Here is a 23,797-nt window from a genome sequence, read left to right on the forward strand (position 1 = left end):
TTATAGGCATGTGAAAATTAAGGTAACAGGCTAATAGATGTGGCTACTTAGTCTTATGTTCTTGTTTATTGTTTTACATACTGTATAAGATGAACTCTCATATTTTTATTCCTATTCTAGAAAATATTTTTGAGGATATTCTGAGCAATGAAGAACAATAACAGATCTTTATTTGTCACATTCAAAATAATTTATAAGCAAATTCTGAAACAGAAATAACGCACAATTGTATTAGTACTCCTGATAAATAAGTGGCCAAAAAACACATCGTGACTTCTGGTCCTTGAAGTATTGAATGAATTGCTGCTATGTCTGTCATGCATGATTCTCCCTCTCTAGGTGCCCTGCTTAGCACCTTTGTATTTTGAAGCAGATTTATAGATTCTGCACTTTAGAAGAGGCATCTGTGTAAGAACTGTGGCATAACTAAGTGATGGTTTCCTGAGCTTTTGTTGCTTGTCTCTGCAGACGGACGCCTTCAGCATGGGCATGACTGTGCCAGTGCTCCTTGTCCTGCTGAGCCTGGTGATTGGGAGCGGCCAGGGGTGCTACTGTGAGCATTACCCATGGGGGTCGTGGTCTGCCTGCTCACAGACCTGCAATTTGGGCACACAGACCAGGCACAGGTAGGGCCAAGACACCTCACTGCTTCTGTGTTTCTTCTCTGTGAAAAATAACACTTCTGGAGAGTGGCGCCCGTGTCCAAAGCTCCACCTTCCACAACATATTGAGAAAAATTGTCATGCTCAAGTGTTTATCAGATAAATAGGTCATCTTTTAATTGCAATGCTTTAAAATTACAAAATTCAGTATCTAGAACATTACTGCCCATGAGGCAGGGAGGGAAGGGGAGGGCTGGAATTCAATGATGCTTGAGATCCCTTCCAACTCAGACCATTCTAATCCTAGGAGGCAGTGGCTCCAAACAAACCTGTACCTGCTAATGGATGTAATGAGGGGAGGACAGCAAGGTCCTGCAGTGGCCTTGCTGGCAGAGTGCTGTGGGTGCTCAGCCCCTGTGGACACAGGAGGCTCTGGGGGCCCTGCACTGGCACAATGCCACAGCAGGAACGAGCTCCAAATTTCCTCCCTGCACCATTAGTTATATGACAACAGATGATGTCAAATAAAGATTCAGCAGCATCAAATTTGATGCAGCACTGTGGTGTAATCTAAACTTGTGAGAAATCCCCTCTTTTCTTCCTGGCTCTGTCTGTAGCTATCCTCTGGGACATCTGAAGTGACGTGAATCAAAAAGAATTGCTCTTTAAACTTAAGGCATATTTGGATTTTTCTTGTAATCAACATTCTGCAAATGCATATTATCTCTCAGGGTTTCTAAGTCAGGTTCAAATAATTTTGTCAGCTTCACTCACAAGTACAGAACACCTACAGTCTGTCTATTCTTTCCTAGCATATTTTTTTAACTTTTTTTTTTTAGGCAAATAAGAATGGATGAATATTATAGCCAAAACTTCTGCGACCAGCTGTGCACAAAACAAGAATCTCGTACATGTAACCAGCAAACATGTCCTATCAACTGTCAGCTTGGAGACTTTGGCCCTTGGTCAGAATGTGACCCATGTGTTAAAAAACAAGTAGGTAGAAAGTGCATTATATGGGCTAAATGCAAGAAATTATGCTAAAGAGATCTCTTTGTTTCAGCTTTACAGCAATTAATCTGAAAAATGAGAGTTTACCTTATCAAGGGAAATTGGTTATGAATTATACAGTCGGAGCTGGAGAGAAAAAGTTAAAATAAGCAGATCAAACCAGAAAGGGGTTTTACTAGAGTAAATCCATTTATGAGACTGCTTGTGATGCTTATCATAAACTTGCTTCAAAATTTCCACTGCCATAATTAAAGGTGAATTTTTCACATAAAGAATCAACTAAACTGTAAAGTGTTCATGTAGACTTAAGCAGGACAATGTCACTGAATCTGTGCTTATCCATAACATTCTCTAAGTTCTAAAGACAAGAAAAATGGAATCAAATAATCTCTTGAAAAGAGTCAACAAATCCTAAATGCTGTTGGCTAGAAATTCTCAGGGTGTATCTAACACTGATTGTCAGGATCAGTTTGAGATTGTTGTTAAGAAATAAAGAGCCCCATTCCCTGAACCTTCATAGCATGTACAAATCCCCCCACCTCCACAAGCAGATATGCTAGTATCTGTGGGACAAACACCCAGGATGGCGTTTTTCCCCTTGGGCTTTTCTCTGGTGATGATGGTACACTTTTAGGTGAAACAGTAGAGAGGGAAGAAATGAAGCATCAGGTTAAAGTGAATTTGACCTAAACAGACCAAGGGCTGTCAAATGTAAGGTTGTAGAGGATAGAGGGAAGTGACAGCAGATTGTGTGGGGTAGTTTGTATGGCTGGTGGGTATGAGCTTTGAAGCTGACCATGAAAGCGGCTCCGAGGTTCTGTACAGACACAGCCCACATCCCTCTGCATGTACCGCTTGGTTTCAGAAATCCATGCCTGAAAAGCAGCCCTGAAAAATCTGCCAGACATCATAAATACATCTTTACATAAATATCTAACTTTCTGATGCCCAGATAGGGTGAGAAAGACATAAAAAAGCAGTTCTATGTGTGAGAGGTGAACCAGCCTGTGGGATTGCAAGTAGGATGGGCAGTATGAGAGCAAAATATGGAGAATCAATGAGAGACTGGGAGATAGAAAGCTTCAAGAGGTGAAAGGGAGTGTTCCCCTCAACTGAACTGATTTCAATACCCTCTTATAAGTCCAAGTTTCTTACCTTATAATACTATATAAATGTATTAATTTTTGTTAGTTTTAAGTATTGATGCCACATATTTACTTCTGAAAACTAAAAGGGGTTTCTGTGGACTGTGGTCCATTTTCCCCTACAAACTATAAAGATCATTACTTGTGTCATTTATAAATAGGAATAACCAACAGAATGGAGGACCTGGCTTACAGTGTAAGAGTCGACTCCTAGTGTAGCAAGTTCCCATTGATGGGGAGGCATAAAGAAGTGGAAGCTCTGACAAATAATATGAGTGAGTGGTAGAGGACCAAAATGGAGTGTAAGGAATGGTTCCCACAAGCTTGAAAACTTTCTGGTGTTGTTCTTTGCACTCTCCCTTCAGAGTCACTTGGTTACTGATTTTCACTAGAATCTTCCTGCCCTGTTTGTCTCCAGGGTCTGTCTACAGGGAGGGAAGTCTGCAAGGAACTGTACTTTTCTACTGCTGGGAAAAATTCTTAGAGGAGAAACTGTTCAGGCACACGCAGACAGGTCTCACTGGCAGTCCTGTGAAATGGAGTGGAAAATACATCTGAAGTGGTTTATCTATCAACTTTACTGTTTCGTGTGGAGGGTGCTGCCTCAGGGAAAGAAAACTCAATGAGCTCCCAGAAACTTTCAAGAAAAGCTTTTTTGTCCTCTCAAGTAAGCCAGTTCTCCTCAGACAAGTGGTCCCACATGTGGGAGTCAAGCCAGCTGGGTTGTCACAGTCAGGATATTTCTAATTCAACAGAGATGGTAAAGAACAGGAAAAGTCTCTGTAAACCTGTTCTCACATCCTTTCCTACTGTATATCTTGAAGATACAGGGATGGAATTTCTGATTCCTTTGGTCATGCAGACCAAGTAGTCTGCAGTTGAATAATTTATGCTCCATCAGGACTAATGAGACTCTTGGATACCAGTTCCCTACCTGCCTCACCTGGGATGATGGCACGGCAGAATGGAAGGACAAGAATGAGTGATTATTTCCTTCAGGGCTCTGGTTCTGATAAAGCTTCAGCAGCACTAAAGTGTGTGGCTCTGCCTGGGGTGGGACTTAGCTACAAACAGCTCACAAAAACAGCCCTGGGCTTGTTTCCTCTGCCTTTCAGTTCCGCACCCGGCCACTCCTGCGACCATCCCAGTTTGGGGGCCAGGACTGTACCGAGCCACTGGTGGAGTCCCGCCCGTGTTTCCCAGCCAAGCTCTGCAACATAGTGGAAGTTGACTGCAAGAATAAGTTTCGTTGTGAGAGTGGTAATGACAATCCCCATTGTGTAACTGCAGCGTTACCATTTAGTCAAATTATAGGTGGTGAGGCAAAAGACATCCATACATTCTTTGCATAAATTCCAGGGAAAATGGACCAGCGAGTAAAGCTTATGTGAGGATTTTATATGTATTAGTAACAGCTTATCTCTTCAGTTTCTTCTAGAAGTAATTAAAATATAGTCCCTAGCCTGGGATGTCAATATGATTATTCTAGCTGGACAGTAGCACTGTTCCAATTATATTTCTTTGCACAAATTTTTCATATACAAATGTAACTGGAGAGTTTGTCTGAACATAAATTCTCACTATTTTTATTAGGCTTGTGACTATATACCTGATTCAACAAAATAATTTTATCCACATATCCTTTTGCCAAACTTAAAATTAAGGCTTTGCAGCTTTGAAACAAGGCAAAACTCACAGAATTGAAATAATAATTTCTTAATTGGGATAATCCTGGCTTTATACTAATTCAGTGTTAACATCTATGGCAAGCTCACACCTTTGCAAGGGAAAAAGATTGTCCTTTTCTGCATTTAGACATGATGAACCTTTGCTGCTGTTGTTTCTCTGGTGCAGGTCGCTGTATTTCAAAAACACTGGAATGTAATGGAGAAAATGACTGTGGGGACAACTCTGATGAAAGAAACTGCGGAAGGAAAAAGACTGTGTGTAACCGAAAGTATGAGAGCATCCCAGGTGTGCAATTAATAGGCAGTGGGTAAGCCAATTCTGCTAATCTTTTTGTAAGCTTTAGTTGTTACCTCACTAATTTACATGAACAAAATAATTCCCAGTAAGCATGTGAGAGCATTCATTAAAGCATATAATATCTCAAATTAAAACTGGCAAGAAATTATAAAAATACAACCAAAAAATTAGACTAGGACCAGTCTGCTGCATCTTCCAGTCCTGCTCTGCACTGCTGGTAGACCAGATGAGGAGGTGTCAAGGAACACTGTCCCCAGGTGATCTGTTTTGTCCTGCAGCAACCAGAGCATGTACGGGCAACTTCCAGCTCATGGAATTACCTACCTGTATATCATGCCAAGTGCTTCAGAGATTTTAAAGACCCTCCTCTACAGATGTTGTTTGTCTGTGTGACATTTCACAGGATACCAGCTACTTCCACACTATTAATTAAAGCAATATAAAGCCTAAACATGGGATGCCTGTCCCTAGCAGACTTGCATTTTAAAATCGAATTTTGAACTCATTGTGGTCCAGTAACATCACTTATGGTAGAAATAGAGAACCAGTGGCTCATTTTCCTAGAACATTTTTAGGCTCTCCACTTAAGACTGACTGCCTTATGCTGACTTTGGGGTTATCAGTAAGGTTAGGCACTGATGGAAAGCAGGAAACTGGATTGATGCTACTGCATTTTTCAGGTGAATTCAGTGTGAATGAAAAGTTCTTGTAATTCCTTTCAAAGCAGTAGCAAGACCCAGATGCTCATGCCCTCAATCGAATCTACAGTACCTCACTGCAGCTGTATACCATGAAATGTTTCAAGGCCATACATTTTTCTGGAATTGTTTAATAAATTTTTTTTAGATTTCACATTTTCTCAGGAGAGAGCCGAGGGGAAGTTCTTGGCAACTCATTCAACGGAGGGCGGTGCACAACAGTGAAGCGCAATGACACAAGGAAGTTGTATCGTGTCCCTGCAAATCTGGAGGCTGTCAGCTTTCAGGTACTGTCAAGCAGCAGCTCCCACTGTGAAACTCTTGCTGTAATCACAATCCAAATTAGTGTTGGGTAGTACTGTATGCTTTAGAACAAAATTTCTCAACCTGATGAGGCTTGGTGCTTCAGTTGGTGTGTGGAAAGGGGATAAATGTTCACACTCCACTCATGGTTTTCAGATCTGTATTAACTCAATGCACCATGTATCAGAGTCATTATGATTGATTTGAACTTCTCCTGCTTCCAGTGGCTGTGGCCTTTTTTTGTTCCAACTTGGTACCAAGGGCCTTCTCCTAGGCAGACATCATCTAGGCAGAGGTTTGTTCAGCTCCAAGGCTTATTCCAGCATCACTTCTGTGTATTTGAAGAGCCAGTGGCTGCAGCTCTGACTCCAGCTTCCCTCCTGCAGCCTTGGGATCCAGTTCCTACCTGAGCCATTTCAACCCCTCAGTCCTGCCTGTTCCCTGCCCAGCCCCTCCACAGGGCAGCAAGGAAAGGAGGCAGGCACTGGGTCTGGAAAGCAGGAGGACAAAATACACACAGCCTGGAGAGGAGGCTTACAGGACCAAATGGGGAATGGCCAAAATGAAGCTGGAACCTGCTAATAAAAAATCTAGGAACCACTAATACATCTTTTGTGGACACTAGCATTCAGAAAATGCTTTTGAATACTGTGGTTGGGGCACAACATCTGGCTGTGTACATATGAGCAGGCCCAGTTTGAAGCCAGTAGATGCTGCATTGGGAAAATAAGAATGCAGGATGTAAAAAATGCTCAACTAATGGATGAAGCTGATTATTTTTGCCACAGGTGTTGTGAGATTTTAGGATTTCTTTAACAGAGGCAACTGAAAATAGGACACCCTGCTACATTTCACAGAAAGTGCAATTGAATTGGCCATGACGTAGGATTTATCAATAATGGTGAAAAATTACTGTCTGCAGAAATATTCAGATGGGAAAACCAACCTTTGGTTTGCCCAGGTCTTTTTATAGCCAGTAAAGTTCATTCAGTTACTCATGTCCATTTGCAGAACTTTTAAGGGTTTGTGAAACTCACCTTTAGGAGTGCATCTTTAGCTTTTAACATTTAGAGCAGCTTCTCATATAGAAGGGTCACTGGATTGGGCCTTCTTGGAACTCCAGTCTATTTTCCTGCAAAAGCATAGGATTTCTTGAAAAATGGAAGGTGGGGGAGGAGAATGGGCCACCTCATTTTCCAAAATCCTTAGCAGCCCTATTAAGCAAGCAGGTCTAGAGGAGGGAAAAAAACCTCCTAATTTTTCAAAAAGACACAGGGATTTTCTCAAATTTTGGTAAATAAATAATTTCTGATCTGATGCTGAGTTTGTCTTTGTACATTGCTCAACACCACCACTGGAGGTTTACCAACTCAATCAGCAGGTTTGATCACAATTCCTCTTCATCTGCCTTCAATCCATCATGCAGTATAGGTGCTAACAGTCCAAGCACACTCTGAGACTCTCCTGTGAAATCCTGTTCATTCTTCTAGCTGGAAATTGAGAAGAGAGGTCAGGAAGCACCAAACTCTGTCTTGTACAATATAAAAGCCATAGGGCTGGGAAGTAGTCATGATGTGGACACAACATGTATGCCTGGAATTCTTTTAAAAGTGTGTTGGAACTTGTTGAAAAATATTCCTAAGGTTTAGGGCCTGGGGGTGACAAGCTTTAGAGGAAAGTGCTACATGCTTTTTTGTGGTTGTATAAACAACTATTAGTAAGTCTAGTTCTTAGCTTGTATTCATTTTGCCTCTTAGCCTTTCTCAGTCTCATCTTTTGTGTAGCTTACTTTCACATTTCAAATAATCAAGGCGTATTTTTTCCATTAAAAAACATGAAAAAATCAAGAATTCTTTGCTTAATAGTTTTCCGTTTCATATTCTCATTTATGCAAATGCATTTTGCTTTACTGAATTTCCAGGTAACAGATGAAGAGGATGATGTAACATCAGATTTCTACAAAGATTTAACTCCCCTGAGTCACGTCGCTTCTTACAGTGGTTCATCCACTCATAGTGGTAAACGTTCTTCTGGTATCCCATTTTTATTCTCAAAAAAGACGCGGGTCCGGGTTACAAGCTCTTCCTCCTTCAAGAAAGCTATTGAAGCCTCGTATGAAAAGGTAATTTAATGTTGCCTTCAGTTTCTTTCTTTCAGTTGATTTGTGTCTGCTCATTTCAGAACTGAGCTGCCAAAGGCTACTTTCCCTATCAAGACATTGGCCTGCTAGAATTAGCTATTGAAAAAATCCTCTTCTGATATTACAACCTGTTCCTGGTTGTAACATACCTTTTGTAATGCATCATGGTTTTCTGCACTTAGTACAGAAAACATAGGCTTATTCCATTTTTAAAAAGCATAGATTTGACATTATCATGTTGGGTAAGCTACTCCTTCCCCTATCCTAATTACAGATTAAGAGGGCATAATATCTAACAGCAGCAGACAACTCAAAAAATAAAGGACGTGCACTCAAGAATGTTATACATATGCACGTACTGGGTATGAATCTACATTATCTTTTAATTGGTAACTGACTTGCATATTGAAGTCTCATGCTGGAGTCTCAAATGCCAAGATGCATTTTGGTCATAAAGATAATCTCAGAAACAACACATCCACAGAAAAGTTTCTCAAAACAGATAATATTTTTCCCATAAGATTCTGTGCCTTGAAAGCAAATGAATACTGGTAGGGTAAAAGATTATGTATTTTTATAACTTAATGGCAGTAAATGCAGTAAATGATGGGCTATTGTTTGCACTTCTGCATGGGAAAGGCCACAGGACAGAACTAAAATAAGTCCTGTTGAAACCCAGGAGTTCTAATGCAATTACAGTGAAACTTTTGTGGAAATATTAGTCTTAACATTAAGATTTCCTATGATGGAAGTTTGCTGCAGGCCTTCCTCACTTGTCCTAATGGTTAAGCAATTTGATTGCTTGAACAGTACATTGCTTCTAGTTTGAATACAACTATCCTGAAGTTCCAGCTGCTGGAAACTTGTGCACTTTCATGCCCATGTACACACATCAGGCAGCTCTCTTGTACAATTGGCAAGTTTATTTTGGGGGAACAGTGGCTTCTTATTGGCTTAAGCTCAGATCAGAGCTAATTATGAAAATGTTAATTTAGGTTAAACTTCCAACAGAAAAGTTATTCTGGGTATATGTTGGTTTTCAGCATTGTTGTCATGGAAGGTGGTGAGGTGCAGGAACAGGTTGCCCAGACAAGCTGTGGGTGCCCCATCCCTGGGAGTGTTCAAGGCTGGGTTTGATGGGGCTTTGAGCAACCTGGTCCAGTGGAAGTTGATTCTGCCCGCAGCAGTGATGCTGAACCTGGGTGGTCTTTAAGGTCCCTTCTAACCTAAACCTGTTCATGATTCGGTGAAACCAGAGAAACCCACCAATAACTTAGTCTGGTGTTGGCTAAAGATGACATGGTTTAAAGTCCTTTCTTAATAAATCCACAGCAGGATTAGTACCTTGGATCTTCCTTGTGTTGTGTACTGTATCAGACAAGAAGCCTCTATTTTTATCTCTGTCTCCATAAATTGTATTAGTGAGTGTTTGTAGGTAGATGTGTATTTGTGTATGTTTGAGAGACCTACAAGTAAATTTGCAACACTTCCTTATATAGTGAAAAAAGAAGGTTATACTGATCATTTAAGAGGAGAGAGGAATTTTCCTGCACTTTGGGGCGTCTCATTCAGACCTTTATGTTAAAATATGTATAAATAAGATATTAATACTCTTGGCTTCTCTAGTTTCTGCAGTCACCTCCTGCTGAAGGTGCTAAGACTCCCCTTTCCTTATTTCTAGAATTCCAACTTTATTAGAGTCCATAAAGTAATTTCTGTTGCAAACTTCACAATGAAACAGTCAGATCTGCAGCTATCAGACATCTTTCTAAAAGCACTTAACCACCTGCCGCTGGAGTACAACTATGCTTTATACAGCAGAATATTTGATGACTTTGGCACTCATTACTACACCTCTGGGAAGATGGGTGGTTCCTATGATATTCTTTACCAGTATAGCTCTGAGGAACTGCAGAACTCAGGTATGTAATCTTTAACAAGAAAATATAATTATTTGTTTAACAGCTTTTCTTATCCCTCTTTTTAGGTCTTACATCACAGAGTAAGATCTCCAACAGCAAAAAATTCTTTAGACTTTCAAAGACATTAATTACTCACATTGCTTACATATAGAGCAAGAAGAAATTTTTGCTCTACACTGTATTTGAAAAGTTCAGGAGATTCCTTATTTGGTAAATGTCACTGCGTTCAGTGAAACCACTTAAGATCTTCAGAACAAGACCAGGTGCCACCAGGAAAAGTTGTTCCTATAGCATAGGACTGAGGTCTGAGAGGTATAAGGGGTACTTTTCAGATGCAGTCAACAAAATTGATGGTTCGGATTAGAAATTACTTTAACATTTTCCCATGACTGCTGGACTCTCAAAATGAAAAGACAACACCACAAAAGCAGAAATCTAAAGTTAAAAGCTGTGATCTTTAATGGCACTGCTGTAACTTGCATGGGCATAGGAGGGTAGCTGAAGCACGCCTCTGTCCAGCACTGCATGTGGGGCAGCACATGCCTGCCGCAGTGAGGGCTCCAGGGGCGGATGAGGAGCATGGGAAGCTGCTGGCTCACCTCAGCGGGGCATGGTGCCTGCCATGTGTCATGGTTGTGCTGATAAAGATGCTGCTCTGTGGTGTTTCCAGGCCTGTCAGTTGAGGAATCAACAGAGTGTGTCCGCACAGAAACAACCCGGCGTGTGCTCTTCTGGAAGAAAAAGAAAGTCAGTACCAGATGCACCACAAACAGGATGACTGTGACTCATGAAGGTGACCATGATGAGAACAGGGCCATGTCCTGTTACTTACCCTGAGAGATATCATTTCCCTCAGCTGCTCCAGATGACCTCTCAGCTTTGTTGAACTACAGGTGCTCTTCTACCACTGTCAGAGCAGCCAGTGTTTTGGTGTCTGGTTCTGATACAAGCACCGAAATCACATTCTCATTTGCAAAAGAAATTAGGATATAGGTGTGCTATTTCTCTGCTCTGTAGTGCTATCACTAGGGATCTGGTGTCACTGGCTCTCTAGCTGGTCACAGATCTGCTGAACACCACCCCTCACCCTGAGTCCCGGGCCAGGAATGCTGAACTGATAAATGAGCAACACTAGAAATTTGTGTCTATGACTCAGTCCCTGATCTTCTTTAAGGGTTTCTCAGAGCTCATTGAGAGAGTTGGGCTGCAATAACACAGTCCCTGGCTTTCCCTTCCCACCTTCCTCATGCCAAGCAGACATTTAGGTACCAGGGTTCCAGAAATGTGTCTCAGAACTGCAGAAGGTTGGTGCATTTTCCATGAGAATGGCAAGAGTCATGTTCTGCATCACTAAGGATAGGAATTTCATCACTTCCACCATGTTTTTGTCCTCAGTAATTGATTAGTGTCTTGGATGTTTGCAGCCAGGACTAAACCTGCCATTCTGTGTGTTCTAGAGGTATCCTCCTACTATGCTGTGTGCTCTAGAGGAGGCTGTTGCATCCTCTGCATTTTCCACTACTGTCTTACACTCTGGATTTCCCCATGGTTCAGGTCTCAAACAATTTCATTTGGAATATTATCACAGGCTGAAATCAAAGCTCTTCTGAACTTTGACTTCATCTTTTCAAGGATAGTTCCAGAAAATTAATCTTAGTATATTCTTTAATATCCTCTTACACTTTTTCTTATAGTTGTGTTGTCACATATGCTGTCTTTGGAAGACTTTGTCTGAAAATACGGTAATGAAATCGTCTTTCAGGTTCCATTTTGGAGTCAGCTGAACGATCAATTTCCCTGGTAAAAGGTGGCAGGTCAGAGTATGCAGCAGCTCTGGCCTGGGAGAAAAAGGGGGCTTTTCCAGGACACAGAGTCTTCACAGACTGGCTGGAATCAACAAAGGACAATCCTGTGGTGATTGACTTTGAGGTAAGAGAAGAACAAGAAAAACACTGAGATAGCAAAGACTAACTGCTCCTCATAGAGCTGTGCAGATATTTTTTTCCTGTAAACAGGGATGATGATGTGTCTGATATGAATGTACATAAATATGGGCATAACATAAACATACAGAACTTTTATTAGGATAGCTTCTTATGCATGTTGGTTTTTAAGGCACACCAGTTTTGCATTGTCCATGGACAGCAGGATTAAGAGTGAGGAATGTGAATTACTTGCTCTGGCATCAGCAGGAACTCCGGCATAGGCATGGGTTAGTTACTGTGCAGGAAAACACCGCATGGCATCATTCCCTTGTCGGGCCTATGTTGCAAAGTGTGTCACATAGCTAAACTGAAATAAAACAGCAATGCTCTCTGTCTGTGTCCTGCTCCTTTAGTGCAGCGTGCCAGTGCTGCTGTGGGTGCACTGAGCTGTCTCCCTCCCCAGCTGGTACAGCAGCTGCTCAGCAGCACTCGAGGCCAACAGCAAAACCTGCCTGAAAGCAGCATCCACTGAGGGATGGGATCCATGAGGGATCGGCTGACCACATCCTGCTGCAGCTGCTGAACTCCTGAAGGCAACATAGGGATGTCTGACATGACAGGGACTGGATGCAGGCAAACCCTACAGCGCATGTACATGTACATACATGTGATGTGTGGTAGAGAGTGTCCTGAATTTTAAGACATAATATCCCACTTGGTTGATTCTGCCCTGGTGCAGAGAGTCCCAAACTGGGGAGATAAAAGCATTATGAACATGGTAACCTTCATATGTATATAGCCCTGCTGTGCTCATTTAAAACATCCCCAGTACCTGTGTGATACAGCTTCATATGTAAGCTCTAGCTCCTTTTAAAGCTCTGACTTTCCCGGTGAGGGCTCTGCTGTGTTTCGGTTCCCGCTGACGGAACAGCTCTCTGCCAGGTGTCGCCCATCGTGGAGCTGGTGAGGAACGTGCCGTGCGCGGTGACCAAGCGCCGCCACCTGCGGAGGGCCCTGCGGGAGCTGGCGGGAATGTTGGACCCGTGCCGCTGCGCCCCGTGCCCCAACAACGGCCGGGCCGTGCTCCTGGGGACACGGTGCCTCTGCCTGTGCCCGCCCGGCACCTACGGCGCCAACTGCGAGACGCGGGCTCCTGGCTACACCGCAGGTACTGGGCCATGGCGGCGGCCTGCAAACCGGGGCCTTCTGGAGCCTCCTCATGGGGGCTGATCTGCCATAGCCTGCCCTTTCTAAATCCACAGCACCACATGGTGATGTCCAAAAAGCACAAGGATAAATGTGGGGATTACAAATGAAAAATGGCCACGACTCCAAAGACAGTGTAAGGCATGGTAAAATATTCCTTAGCTACAGAATTAAGGTAATATGAAATGAGCTATTTGGCAATAAGGGTGAAGCTGAGATCAAAGATAATTGATGCAAAAAATTAAGAAACTCCTTGCTTAACATTGCTAGTTTTCCCTATAGCCTATTATGCTTAAGACTGAATGGCTAATGAACATAAAAATTGTTGATTACAGTTTAGAAGGAAAACTCAGTTGTCATAAGGAGAGAGACTATAATTATTCTGGAAAATTTAAAGAGCAATTTAATGCAAAAACATTTTTAGAATTAAATTTGCACTAGTGCCATACCTAAGGGAAACAAAGGAGACATTATATATATTTATATTCCCCAATCAAAAGGAAACATAAATTAAAGTCACTCAGGCAGGTACAGTTCTCATTATCTGACCCTGATGGAGGAATATTTTGAAAGAAATAAACAACTGAAGACAGAGATGGATACACTCTATTGCATGCAGAGAAAGAAAGGGTGTGCATGGTGGTACAGGTAATAGATACCAGAGAAAAGAGTTATAGTAATCTTTAGTTAAGAGAAAAGAGTAATAGTAATCTTTAAATGTAAGTGGCATACGTTGTAGATTTTGGGTTTAGACATGGTTTTAAAACTCAGATTTATTTGAAAACTCATTAAATAATGACCTATCCAAGAAACTTGTAGGTACCATGAAAACACACACATCTCTGAGTGCAATAAAAGTATAAAATCTGCTGCTTCTGAGTTTTAATGTTACTTGCAACCAAAAATAGAAAGGTAAATGTATTTTTGTGTTTTATGAAGCAGCTGGAATTTGACTGGACACCTTTTGGAAAATTTTACATTCTAGATGCAATCTATTCCCTTAAACTTAACAATTTTAAATTTTCTGAAAATGGCTAATATGAATTTACCATCATCCCTCTCATATGTGGCCTTAAAGTAAATATTGTGTATGGTACTGGCCTGCCAATAAAAGATGGTGTCTCTTTTGTTCCTTGCAGTTGCTGTTGATGGCCGATGGGGTTGCTGGTCTGAATGGAGTCCGTGTGATGCTTCCTTCAAAAGAAGAAGGACCCGGGAATGCAATAACCCCTCCCCAATGAACGGTGGGAAGCCGTGTGAAGGGCAGAGGGAAGAAGAGGAGGACTGTTATATCTCTGTGTTCACAGACAGGTGAGAAGGGCAAAAGATCTCCTTAGTCATGGGATGGTTAAGAAGTGCTCCACAGTGGCTCTGTAACCGCCAAGGAGAAATTGCAGACAACTTTCCCCTCTCAATTTCTTTGGTGGAGCATAGAAAAGGAAAACTCTGAAAATCTCTGCAGTTTGCTTCACATTTGGATTTAATAATTTTTTATTCCTAGAAAATTGCTGATTAATTACATACTAAAGTATGCCTGTAGATCTTGTTTGATACTTTGCGTGGCTTCTTTTCCAAAGCCAAGGAAAATATTTTTGTTCCCTTCATTGGAGTTCACTGTTTCTATTTTTATCCCTATCCCCTCTTTTCTTAGAGGTTTAGATCTGAACTCAGCCACAGAGAGAGTTTGGATGAAGCCACCAAGCTTCTCATATTTCAATTTCAAGTATGCCTGATGTACCTTTCTAGCATGGTTTCAATTTCAAATCCCAGCCCCAAACTGGCTCAGTTTTTTTCATCTTCAAGCCCAAGGCTTCAGGTTTTTTCCTCTCCGCAGGGAACAGGAGAGAATTACAAGCAGTGAGCTCCACAGTTCTTTCTTACCGAGTTAGACACCATGAGAGACCAGCCACATTTAACCACTGCTTGGGGGAAACAGGAATTACATGGATTATCAAGAGATTTCCTGTTATGTTGTTCTTTGCTGCCTCTTGTTCTTGATGTAAAAAAATCTTTAATTAATTATGTTGATAGATGTATTTAGCACTTTTTTACTGCTCTCATGCTCTCCCCCCTACCAACCTGCAGTTTTATCCACCATCTTTAATTTAACAGAATAAAACTAAAGGGGGAGGATGACATGACCCACTTGCAACTCTCCTGGCATTCTGCCATGGTTACTTGGTGACAGGAATGCTTAAGACACAGCCTTACAGCAAATTTTCACTTTGCAGAGGTGCTCCTTGTATAAATGATGATGAAGCCAGGAGAGAGGAGAATGTCTTGATCGGTGAACCTCAGTCTGGATGCTTTAGACCAGGCCCACCAGAATACGGCTTTATCAGGGTGAGCATGAAAAATGATACGGAAGAAAAGTGTAGTAGTTGCAGAGATTGGAAATTTTGCGTCTTCTGTGCTGTATGTGCCTGATATCCAATCTAGCTACTGTGCTAGTGAAAGCACTGTGTTTAAAGAATGCTGCAGGACTCTAGCCACCACACTGCACCAGCAACTGAAGAAAAGTCAAGGTAAAATTCATTTCAAGTGGTCCTTGAATCCTTGTTTGGTAACCATGACATCAGTTACTGCAACTGGAAAAAGTTATCATTATATTGGTGAGTGGATGACTCATATTTCAGAGTAGGAAATGCATGCATTCATTACATCTTATCAGGATTTTGCTATTGTTTCCTTTGACAATGCCCAGTCTTGTTACCATAGATCCTTGCAGAGCTTTTTGGTATGGGTTTCTTAAATTTTTTTTAATTTTTTTTTTTAAGAGTGAAAAGAACCATTATGCTGTTGGGGAGGAAGTTGAAATTGCTTGTGTGAGTGGATATAGCCTCATTGGCTACCAATACCTTCGGTGCCTGCCAGATCAAACCTGGACACAGCAACATGTTGAGTGCCAACGTAAGAAAGAGAAAATGAACAAAATGCACACCAACAAAATAGAAGGGGAAGAAAACATACAAAAAAGATTTTAATAAAGGTCTTTTAAAAACAAATCTCTAATATATCTGAAAAGATAACATTTTAAGAAGGTATTTAATGTAGACATGGCAAAAACACCGTGAGTCACTACATCACTCCTCTTTCAATTTAGAAGTGTTACTATTATGTGCTTTGTAAGGAAATTGTAATATGCAGTGCATTAGAAAATCCTCAAATGGATGCTGCAAGATCCTTCTCTTTTCTAATTTTAAATAGCTTTAACAAAAGGACTCACCTTTTGTTTTCAGACTTACATAGATATCTTTAGGCTGATACAGTTATGAAGAAGAAATCATTCCTACAGAAACTTGTCTACTATCTTTTATATTAAATGGATGATACGTTTCTAAACATGACCTCCCAGGCTGCCTTGAAAATCTCTACTATAAATCAATACCTTGAAGGATTTATAGGTCAGTTAAGAATTAAGGATCAAATCGGTTTGTGTTTGCTAACAAGAGAGATTTCAGAAGTTTTCTAAACCTTGGTATAATTTCATTGACTTAGACTTTATTTTAACAAAAAGAAGTACCTGAATATACTTATGAGCTTTCTATTGCTGTTGACTTTCTTCCATTTACAAATGAAAAATTAAAATATGTTGTTAAATGCAATTTTCTTACTATTTTTATATTGGCATACATTAGAAACCTTTTGTCATTATTTAGTTATTACTTGAAAAATATTTTAAAGACTATGACAGTGCACTGAAAATTTCTAGACTTGATTATGTTAAATTTTTATTAGTTTTGAATGTCAGACAAATGTTCAGTATTACTGAGTGTCTTTATATGGTTCTTCAGATAAAGCATTTTGACTTTCTGTAAATATCCACAGAGCATTAAACTAACTAGAATTATGCTTTTTTTTATTGTTTGTTACAGTCTCAGTATGCCTCAGGCCACCAATATCTGAGAGTGTCACAATTTCCCCATTTAAGCAGCAGTACGACATTGGTGAAACAATGAAGCTGAGCTGCCCAGCTGGGTTTATAGTCACTGGTCACACAGAGTATACCTGTGGGAAAGACCTGTCCTGGACACCTCCTATTATGATGTCTACTACATGTGAAAAAGGTTAGCATGCCTGCAGATACTTACTGCTTCCATATTGCTGGTATTAACAGTGCTGTTTATTTCAGCTAGCTAGAGCTAGAAGGCTGATGACTAGGTTTAAGACATATAGCAGCTGTTCATTAATTTTAGTTTTCCTTTGTGTCTCCCATGGTGACAGAATTTCACCTCTAAACTTCTGCATTAAGTTCAGAATTTTTGGATGCAATGTACTGTAAACTTTAATAATAAAATTGAGACACTGCAACCGTTTTCTTAAAATCAAAACCAAATCAAATCAAACCCCAACTGCATTAACAAGGCTTTATGAAAGCAAAATAGGAAAATGCATTCTATTGAAACTTTAGCTGCTCTTGTTATTTTCCAGTGATTTTTACAAAGACTGATGAAAATACTTGTAGCATGCCAACCAGGAAGCTTTTGAAAAGAGAAACTTAGGACAAATAGAAATAAATCCATTTTAGCTTTTATGGTAAGAGTGTAAGATATTTCTGTTCACTCCTTACTAGTTACAGTAGTTCTCACTTGTTTTTTCAGATGTGCTAACCAAAATTAGAGGTATTTGCAGTCCAGGACAAAAGCAGATTGGATCTCAATGTGTTTGTATGTCTCCAGAAGAAGATTGTGGGTAAGTGCTGTAATTAGAAATCAAAATTTCTCTAATGATAGACCAAGAGGCCATTGTGACACTGAACAGGAAAAGCAGGAAAAGACAACTGCAAATCAAGACTGCTCTCTATTCAGATATTAGCTAGCTAGCTGTTCCTCTGTATTCAAATTACAGTCCTGTTTGTGGCCTATGAAAGAAATAAAAAATCACAGAATCCCAGAATGGGTCAGGTTGGAGGGGTCCCCAGTGGTCTCCTGGCCCAACCTCCCTCCTCGAGCAGGGCCATCCCAGAGCACACAGCACAAGATTGCGTCCAGATGGTGCTTGAGTGTCTCCAGTGAGGGAGACTCCACGACCTCCCTGTGCACCCCTGTTCCACCAACAGTAATCCACTTCTTCCTCATGTTCAGGTGGAATTTTCTGTGCACCTCTCACTGCCCGTTGTCTCCTATTCTTTTGCTTGACAGCACCGAGCAGAGCCCTGCTCTGTCCCCTCCCTGCAGACACTGACAGACACTGATGGGATCCCCTTTCAGTTGTCTCTTCTCAAGGCTGAACAGGGACAGCTTGCACAGCTTTTTCCCATAATAGAGGTACTCCAGTCCCTTGATCATCTTTGTAACCCTCTACTGGACCCGCTCCAGGAGTTCCATGCCTCTCTTTTGCTGAGGAGCCCAGAACTGGACACAGCTCTCTCCACACGAGCCTCACCATGGCTGAGTTCATATGCAGGGTTACCTCCCATGATCTGTGGGCAATGCTCTCTCTAATGAGCCCAATTACATTACTGTAATGAGACACCACAGCTCATCCTTTTAATCTACACTGCTCTCTGCTAGTGGAGACCTCTGGAAACAGAGCCTCCTGGAAACTCCTGGAAACTCTTCTTCTCTATTTCTCCAATGTTATAACCATACACAAGGAGCATGCAAGAACTATGATCTCTAAGGTTCCTTCCAGTCCAAACCATTCTATGATTTTATGATCCTCTTTTTGCAAAATGACTAAGTTCCATAAAATTATGCTGCTTGGAAATGCATTCACCTTCAAGGAATGAATTCACTCAGTAACTGAGAGCAATACAGAAAAAAAGGAAACGACAAGCCACATGACTGGTTTTGCCTGCCCTTGGTCCCAAGACACCTGTGTGTCGCAGAGAGTTGCACACACAGCTGCAGGGATGCATTAACTCAGAAAAGCCACCCAGGCCCAGCAGAAATTTCCCATCTTTGTGGAGGTAACAGCCTCTCCTTTTTCCTGTACAGACACATGTCCTTCACGTCCCAATGGCTGGATAGGACCAAAGCTTCCCCATCTCACAGCACTTGTTTTATCAGGTCCAGGTCCTGCAGTGCTAGGGCAGCCTTAGGTCTTCAGGTGAATTTCCAGCCTGGCCATGGCTTTGCTGTGTTTCATCCAATGCTGATGTACTGTTTAAAAGTATGGACTTGTTCCATAGCCTGCTAAAATAATTTTTCTTTTCTTCCTTTGGGCAGCCACTACTCAGAAGACATCTGTGTGCTACATGCTGTTTCTGAACAGAATGTGACCAAGCCCAGCTGTCAGTACTCAGCTGAAATGTGCCTTGGAGTGCAGTCATTTCATTTCTTGCATGCTGGCCCTTGCCATGGTAATTCCAACCTAGACTGGCCTATTGAGAGGGCAAAGCTCTCTGCAAATAGCTTGAAGAAAGAACCCTGTGGCTATGACACCTGCTATGACTGGGAGGATTGTCAAGGTATGACTTCTGAATGGGTGAGATTCAGCCATCCCTTTGGATCTAAAAGTAAAATGTGCTGACTTTCACTACTCCAAGAACAGGATTTACAGATGTCATAGTCCTTCTGGGCACACAGAGTGTGAAAGTGTGGTCAGTCCTGGGTCCCTGCTACCTAGGGTTACACTTAGACATGTACCTTTTCCCTTTACTCACAACTAGTAGTGTTGTTACTTCCCATTAGAAAGGCACTAGAGGAACTTGGGAATTAAGAGAACTTTTTCAGGAGAATTAATATTTGAATCTTTAATCACAAAAAATGTAGTTTGTAAAATTTTCACCCATTCCTTGTAAGGCTACTAGCTCCTAGCTTGTACTTCAGGAATTAATTTGGGGCCACACCCTCTATAACATATAATTAAATTGGGAAATTAAATTATGTTACTACTTCAAAAGCAAGACTGGGGCCATCAGGCTAATGGAATTTTAATGGCAAAATTTGCAAACACTCACATGTGAAAACTGTGGTTATCAAGAGTTTTAATGAACTAGCTAAGCTGGTAAAAAAACCTAAGAGGATTATTTTCTAAACAATATTGTGCATCTTGGCTATTTACTATGTAACCAGGTAATATGAGCAGTAGGTTTTTCTGTAAATGTCTGAGGAGCTGACTGGCTCTGCTCATATCAAATGTTTGCCAGGCAAAGGCTGAGTGACAGACACACTCACTCTGTCCCTCGCTGCCAGAGACAAATCTGATTCTTATCACACCTGGTCTGCTTAATGACAAACAGAGCAACAGCAGTGTGCAGCAATCCTAACCCTCTGTTTTGAAGATGCAAGATTTCTGCAGCAGAGAATTTGAAGTAAATATGGCTGTAAAATTACTGCATGGCCTGCTGTCCCCTGTGGGCTCAAGCAGAGGGCATGACCAGGTGTGTCCATCAATGGACATGCTCTGGTGGAACCTCTAGGTTCCATGTGCTTCTGGGGAAAAGCTGGTACTTTTTTTTAAAAAAAATTACTTATTCCAGAGCCTCTTAGAGGCCTAGTTCTACTTCCACTGTGCAAGTGTCTTCAAGCTGGATCTTGTGCCAGCACTTCAGTGTTTTTCTCTGGAAAGCCTACAGAGGGGCTCTGTTCAGAAAAATAAGAGAAGGGGGAGAAAAAGAAATAAGATTAGTTGCCAGTGTGGTGCTCAAGAGATTAGAACTGGACTCTTTACCATCTCCACAGAAGTACACTTTTCATGAGTGTGCACAAATATTTAGGAAATTAATACTTTGTTTTTCCTGAAAATGAGTAATTGGTATCAATACAGGGACAGAACATGCTGCAGAGAAGATACTGCAGTACCATAAAAGAAGCTAAATGGAGGAAAGCACACATTTTTCATGCTTTAAAAAACTGAAGGCAGAAACTCTGCCTAGGGACTTTCTGGGAAAGGATATAAAGAGTCAGAACCTGATTAGATCAGAAATAGGTAATGAAATAACCAGCAGGACAGAGCTTTACCACAGGCCAGCAGTAGGTAGCTTAGTATTCATAAAGAGAGCTTTAATGAAATAGGAGCTGACACAATATGGACCTTAAGACTCCATTTCATAGCAAGATTGTGTTCAAGGATAATTGGGAAAAGAAAGTCAACTTAATATATCTTTGTTTAGAAGAAAAGTCAGGGAAAGCCAGTGGGTAAAAATAGTTAGATCGATTCTCCTTTTGTATGGGCCGTTGCTGAAAAAACAGTTACGTTTTTTTATGCCTCTATGATTATGCCTCTATTCCTGATATCCAACCATCTAGTGAGTGCACTACAGGCTTTTCGTAACTAATATATCACAAACATCCACTAGTGTTTTTTCCCTGTTGGACTTTGAAATGTCATCAAGGCATAAAATCTGGTTTTAGTCATCGCATTTGCTGCTATATTTCCACACATTTGTTCCCAGATACAAAGACCCAGTGCTCCTGCCTGATGCCTTACCAGTGCCCCAAAGGAGAGATCCGCCCTCACTGCATCCAAATGGAGACGACAGGGAGGAGGAGGACGGTCAGTCACTGCATGCTGGCAGCCATGAAGTGTGCTGGCGTCAAACTGCAGGTGCTGGAGCAGGGGAGCTGCCTACAATAACCCATTTGCTCTCTGCACACACCATGATCATTGCATCAAATGCAAACTGAGCCACCCACGGAAAAGCTTGGTTGGTTACGAAAGGATAAGTGAAGTGGATCAAAACAAAAGGATGAGGAAAAAAAAATAATCCAGCTTGTTTAACAGCTTTTTGGGAGAAGGGTGGCAGTGATGTTTTCTGTCTGAAAATGACCTGGGCTCAGGGGTATAAGGGTGTAACTTGTCATTGTGTCGTTGCTGGCACCTCTGGGAATGTACAGAGGAAGGGAGGGGAACAAATGGAAAGGGAGAAAAAGAAATATTGCCTTTAGTCTCCCCTAGAGCTGGATGAGACTTTTCCTTTCCTCAGCCATTTGTTGCTTTGTCCTTGTGCTTGTGACTGCTGTTCACTCTTGTCTCACTGGCTGAGTACCTGCTGTATCACACAGGCAGACAGAGCAAGCACTTCAGCACCACTTTTGACATCAAATGGGGAAGGGGTAGCAGGAAGATACCTGCAGTCATGGTACAAATGGAAGGAGCAAAACCAAACACTGAAAACCGCAATTACACAATGACTGAGTGAAGTCATCAAAATGATGTGATTTTTAATTGGAATGGCTGAAGGGAGGAGGTGTTTGCTTTCTGTGTTTGTTCACTGGGTTTCAGCTTTAGGCAGAAAGGCTGAAGCCTAAAGCTTGGAGAATTTCTATAGTACCCCTCAGCATGAATTAAGAATGTTTGTACTTTAAATATAAAATAAATATTTAATGAGCAATGCACTGGGCAGAGTCCTACTGCAATATGTGGTTCTACTTGGAGTGGTTGTACTTGGAGTCTGCAGAAATACATCACAGTCAGATTCCTTGCATATACCTGCATCAGCATCAAACCTGAGAGCAGTTGTATGGGGCACCCCAGCCCTGCCATGGTCCATGCCCCTGGCATTCCTTGGTCACAAATAATTATTTCTGAGCAGTTGCTCAGAAACTAGAACTTTCTCTTCAGCATGCAGAATTTCACAAATCTGAGTATAAATCTGCCTTTTAAGAAGGGGAAAACTGAACTCCACTTCTTTCTTTACCAACAGACATTAGAACAATGACAATCAGGAAAAAAGCTCCATAGAAAAGAATCATAGAATTTGCTGAGCTGGAAAGGACCCATATAGATCATCAAAGTCCAACTGGCCCTGCACAGGACACCCCAAGAATCACACCATATGCCTGAGAGTAATGTCAAAATGCTTCTTGGACTCAGCTTTGTGCTGTGACTACTGCCCTGGGGAGACTGTTCCAGTGCCCAACCACCATCTGGGTGAAGAACCTTCTAGTAACCAACCTAAACCTCCCCAGGCACAACTCCAGGCCATTCCCTCTGCTCCTGTCACTGGTCACAACAAAGAGACAAGTGTGTGCCCCCTGTTTCCCTCATGTGGGAGTTGTAGCTGCAGTGAGGACTCCCCTCAGCCTTCTCCAGGCTGAACAGACCAACTGCCCTCAGCTATTCCTTGTACAGCCTCCCCTCCAGACCCTTCAGCATCCTCATGATCCTCCTTTGGACACTCTCTAATAGTTTCATGTATTTTTTTATATTGTGGCACCCAAAGCTGCCCCAGCACTCGAGGTGAGGCTTCCCCAGTGCAGAGCGGAGCAGGACAATCCCCTCCCTTGCCCGGCTGGTGATGCTGGGCCTGATGCCCCAGGGCAGGGCTGGCCCTCCTGGCTGCCCGGGCACTGCTGGCTCCTGTTCAGCTCACCATTGACCAGGAGTCCTGGGTCCCTTTCCATGGCACTGCTCTCCAGCACCTCCTTCACCAGTCTGTCCATACATTCAGGATTGCCCTGTCTCAGGTGCAGAATCGAACATTTTTCCTTGTTGAACTTCATAGTGTTGGTGATTGACCAGCCCTTTCAACAAGGATTTCTCCTCCCAAATTAGTATCATCTACAGATGTAGTATCCCTTCCAGTCCTGCATCCAAAGTTGCTTTTGAAGATGGACAGGGCCCATGATGGAGCCCTGAAGAATCCCATACGTGACCAGTTGCCACTCTGATGTGACTCTATTCACTACAATCCTTTACATCTGACACATCAGCCAGTTGCTCACCCGGCGCACGATGCCCAAGAAGTGCCCGTTACTGAACAACCTGCCCTATGTGTAAGTGTCACACCTTGCCAGGGGCTGGGCAAAGTCACCTCGGAGCTGGGACAGAGCTGGATGTGAAGTGGTTATCTTTCCCTACAAAGAAACATATTTGGGATGTTGTCAAGCTCCCTAAAGCAGCAGCTAGTCTCAACTTGATGGAAAAAAGGCAAAATTAATCAAGAAAAAGAAGAAATTAATCCTGATGCT

The 23,797-nt window shown here is 41.8% G+C and overlaps 1 protein-coding gene across 1 annotated transcript; it reads left to right on the forward strand.

Annotated features, from left to right (window-relative positions):
* The first annotated feature begins 483 nt into the window (after positions 1-483).
* On the forward strand, positions 484-21,802 carry C6 (complement C6). Its single transcript, XM_054283512.1, has 17 exons — positions 484-626; positions 1,442-1,598; positions 3,874-4,018; positions 4,613-4,754; positions 5,591-5,729; positions 7,667-7,867; positions 9,567-9,807; positions 10,478-10,600; positions 11,570-11,736; positions 12,675-12,900; positions 14,078-14,249; positions 15,170-15,281; positions 15,716-15,848; positions 16,814-17,005; positions 17,540-17,630; positions 19,109-19,350; positions 21,280-21,802. The coding sequence occupies exons 1-17, from the start codon at positions 484-486 to the stop codon at positions 21,459-21,461; spliced, it is 2,808 nt and encodes a 935-aa protein (XP_054139487.1). The 3' UTR covers positions 21,462-21,802.
* The last annotated feature ends 1,995 nt before the right edge of the window (positions 21,803-23,797 follow it).

Source organism: Melozone crissalis, unplaced genomic scaffold, assembly GCF_028551555.1.
Source record: "Melozone crissalis strain CALT ecotype California unplaced genomic scaffold, PUWL_Pcris_2 ptg000036l_1, whole genome shotgun sequence".
NCBI lineage: Eukaryota > Metazoa > Chordata > Aves > Passeriformes > Passerellidae > Melozone > Melozone crissalis.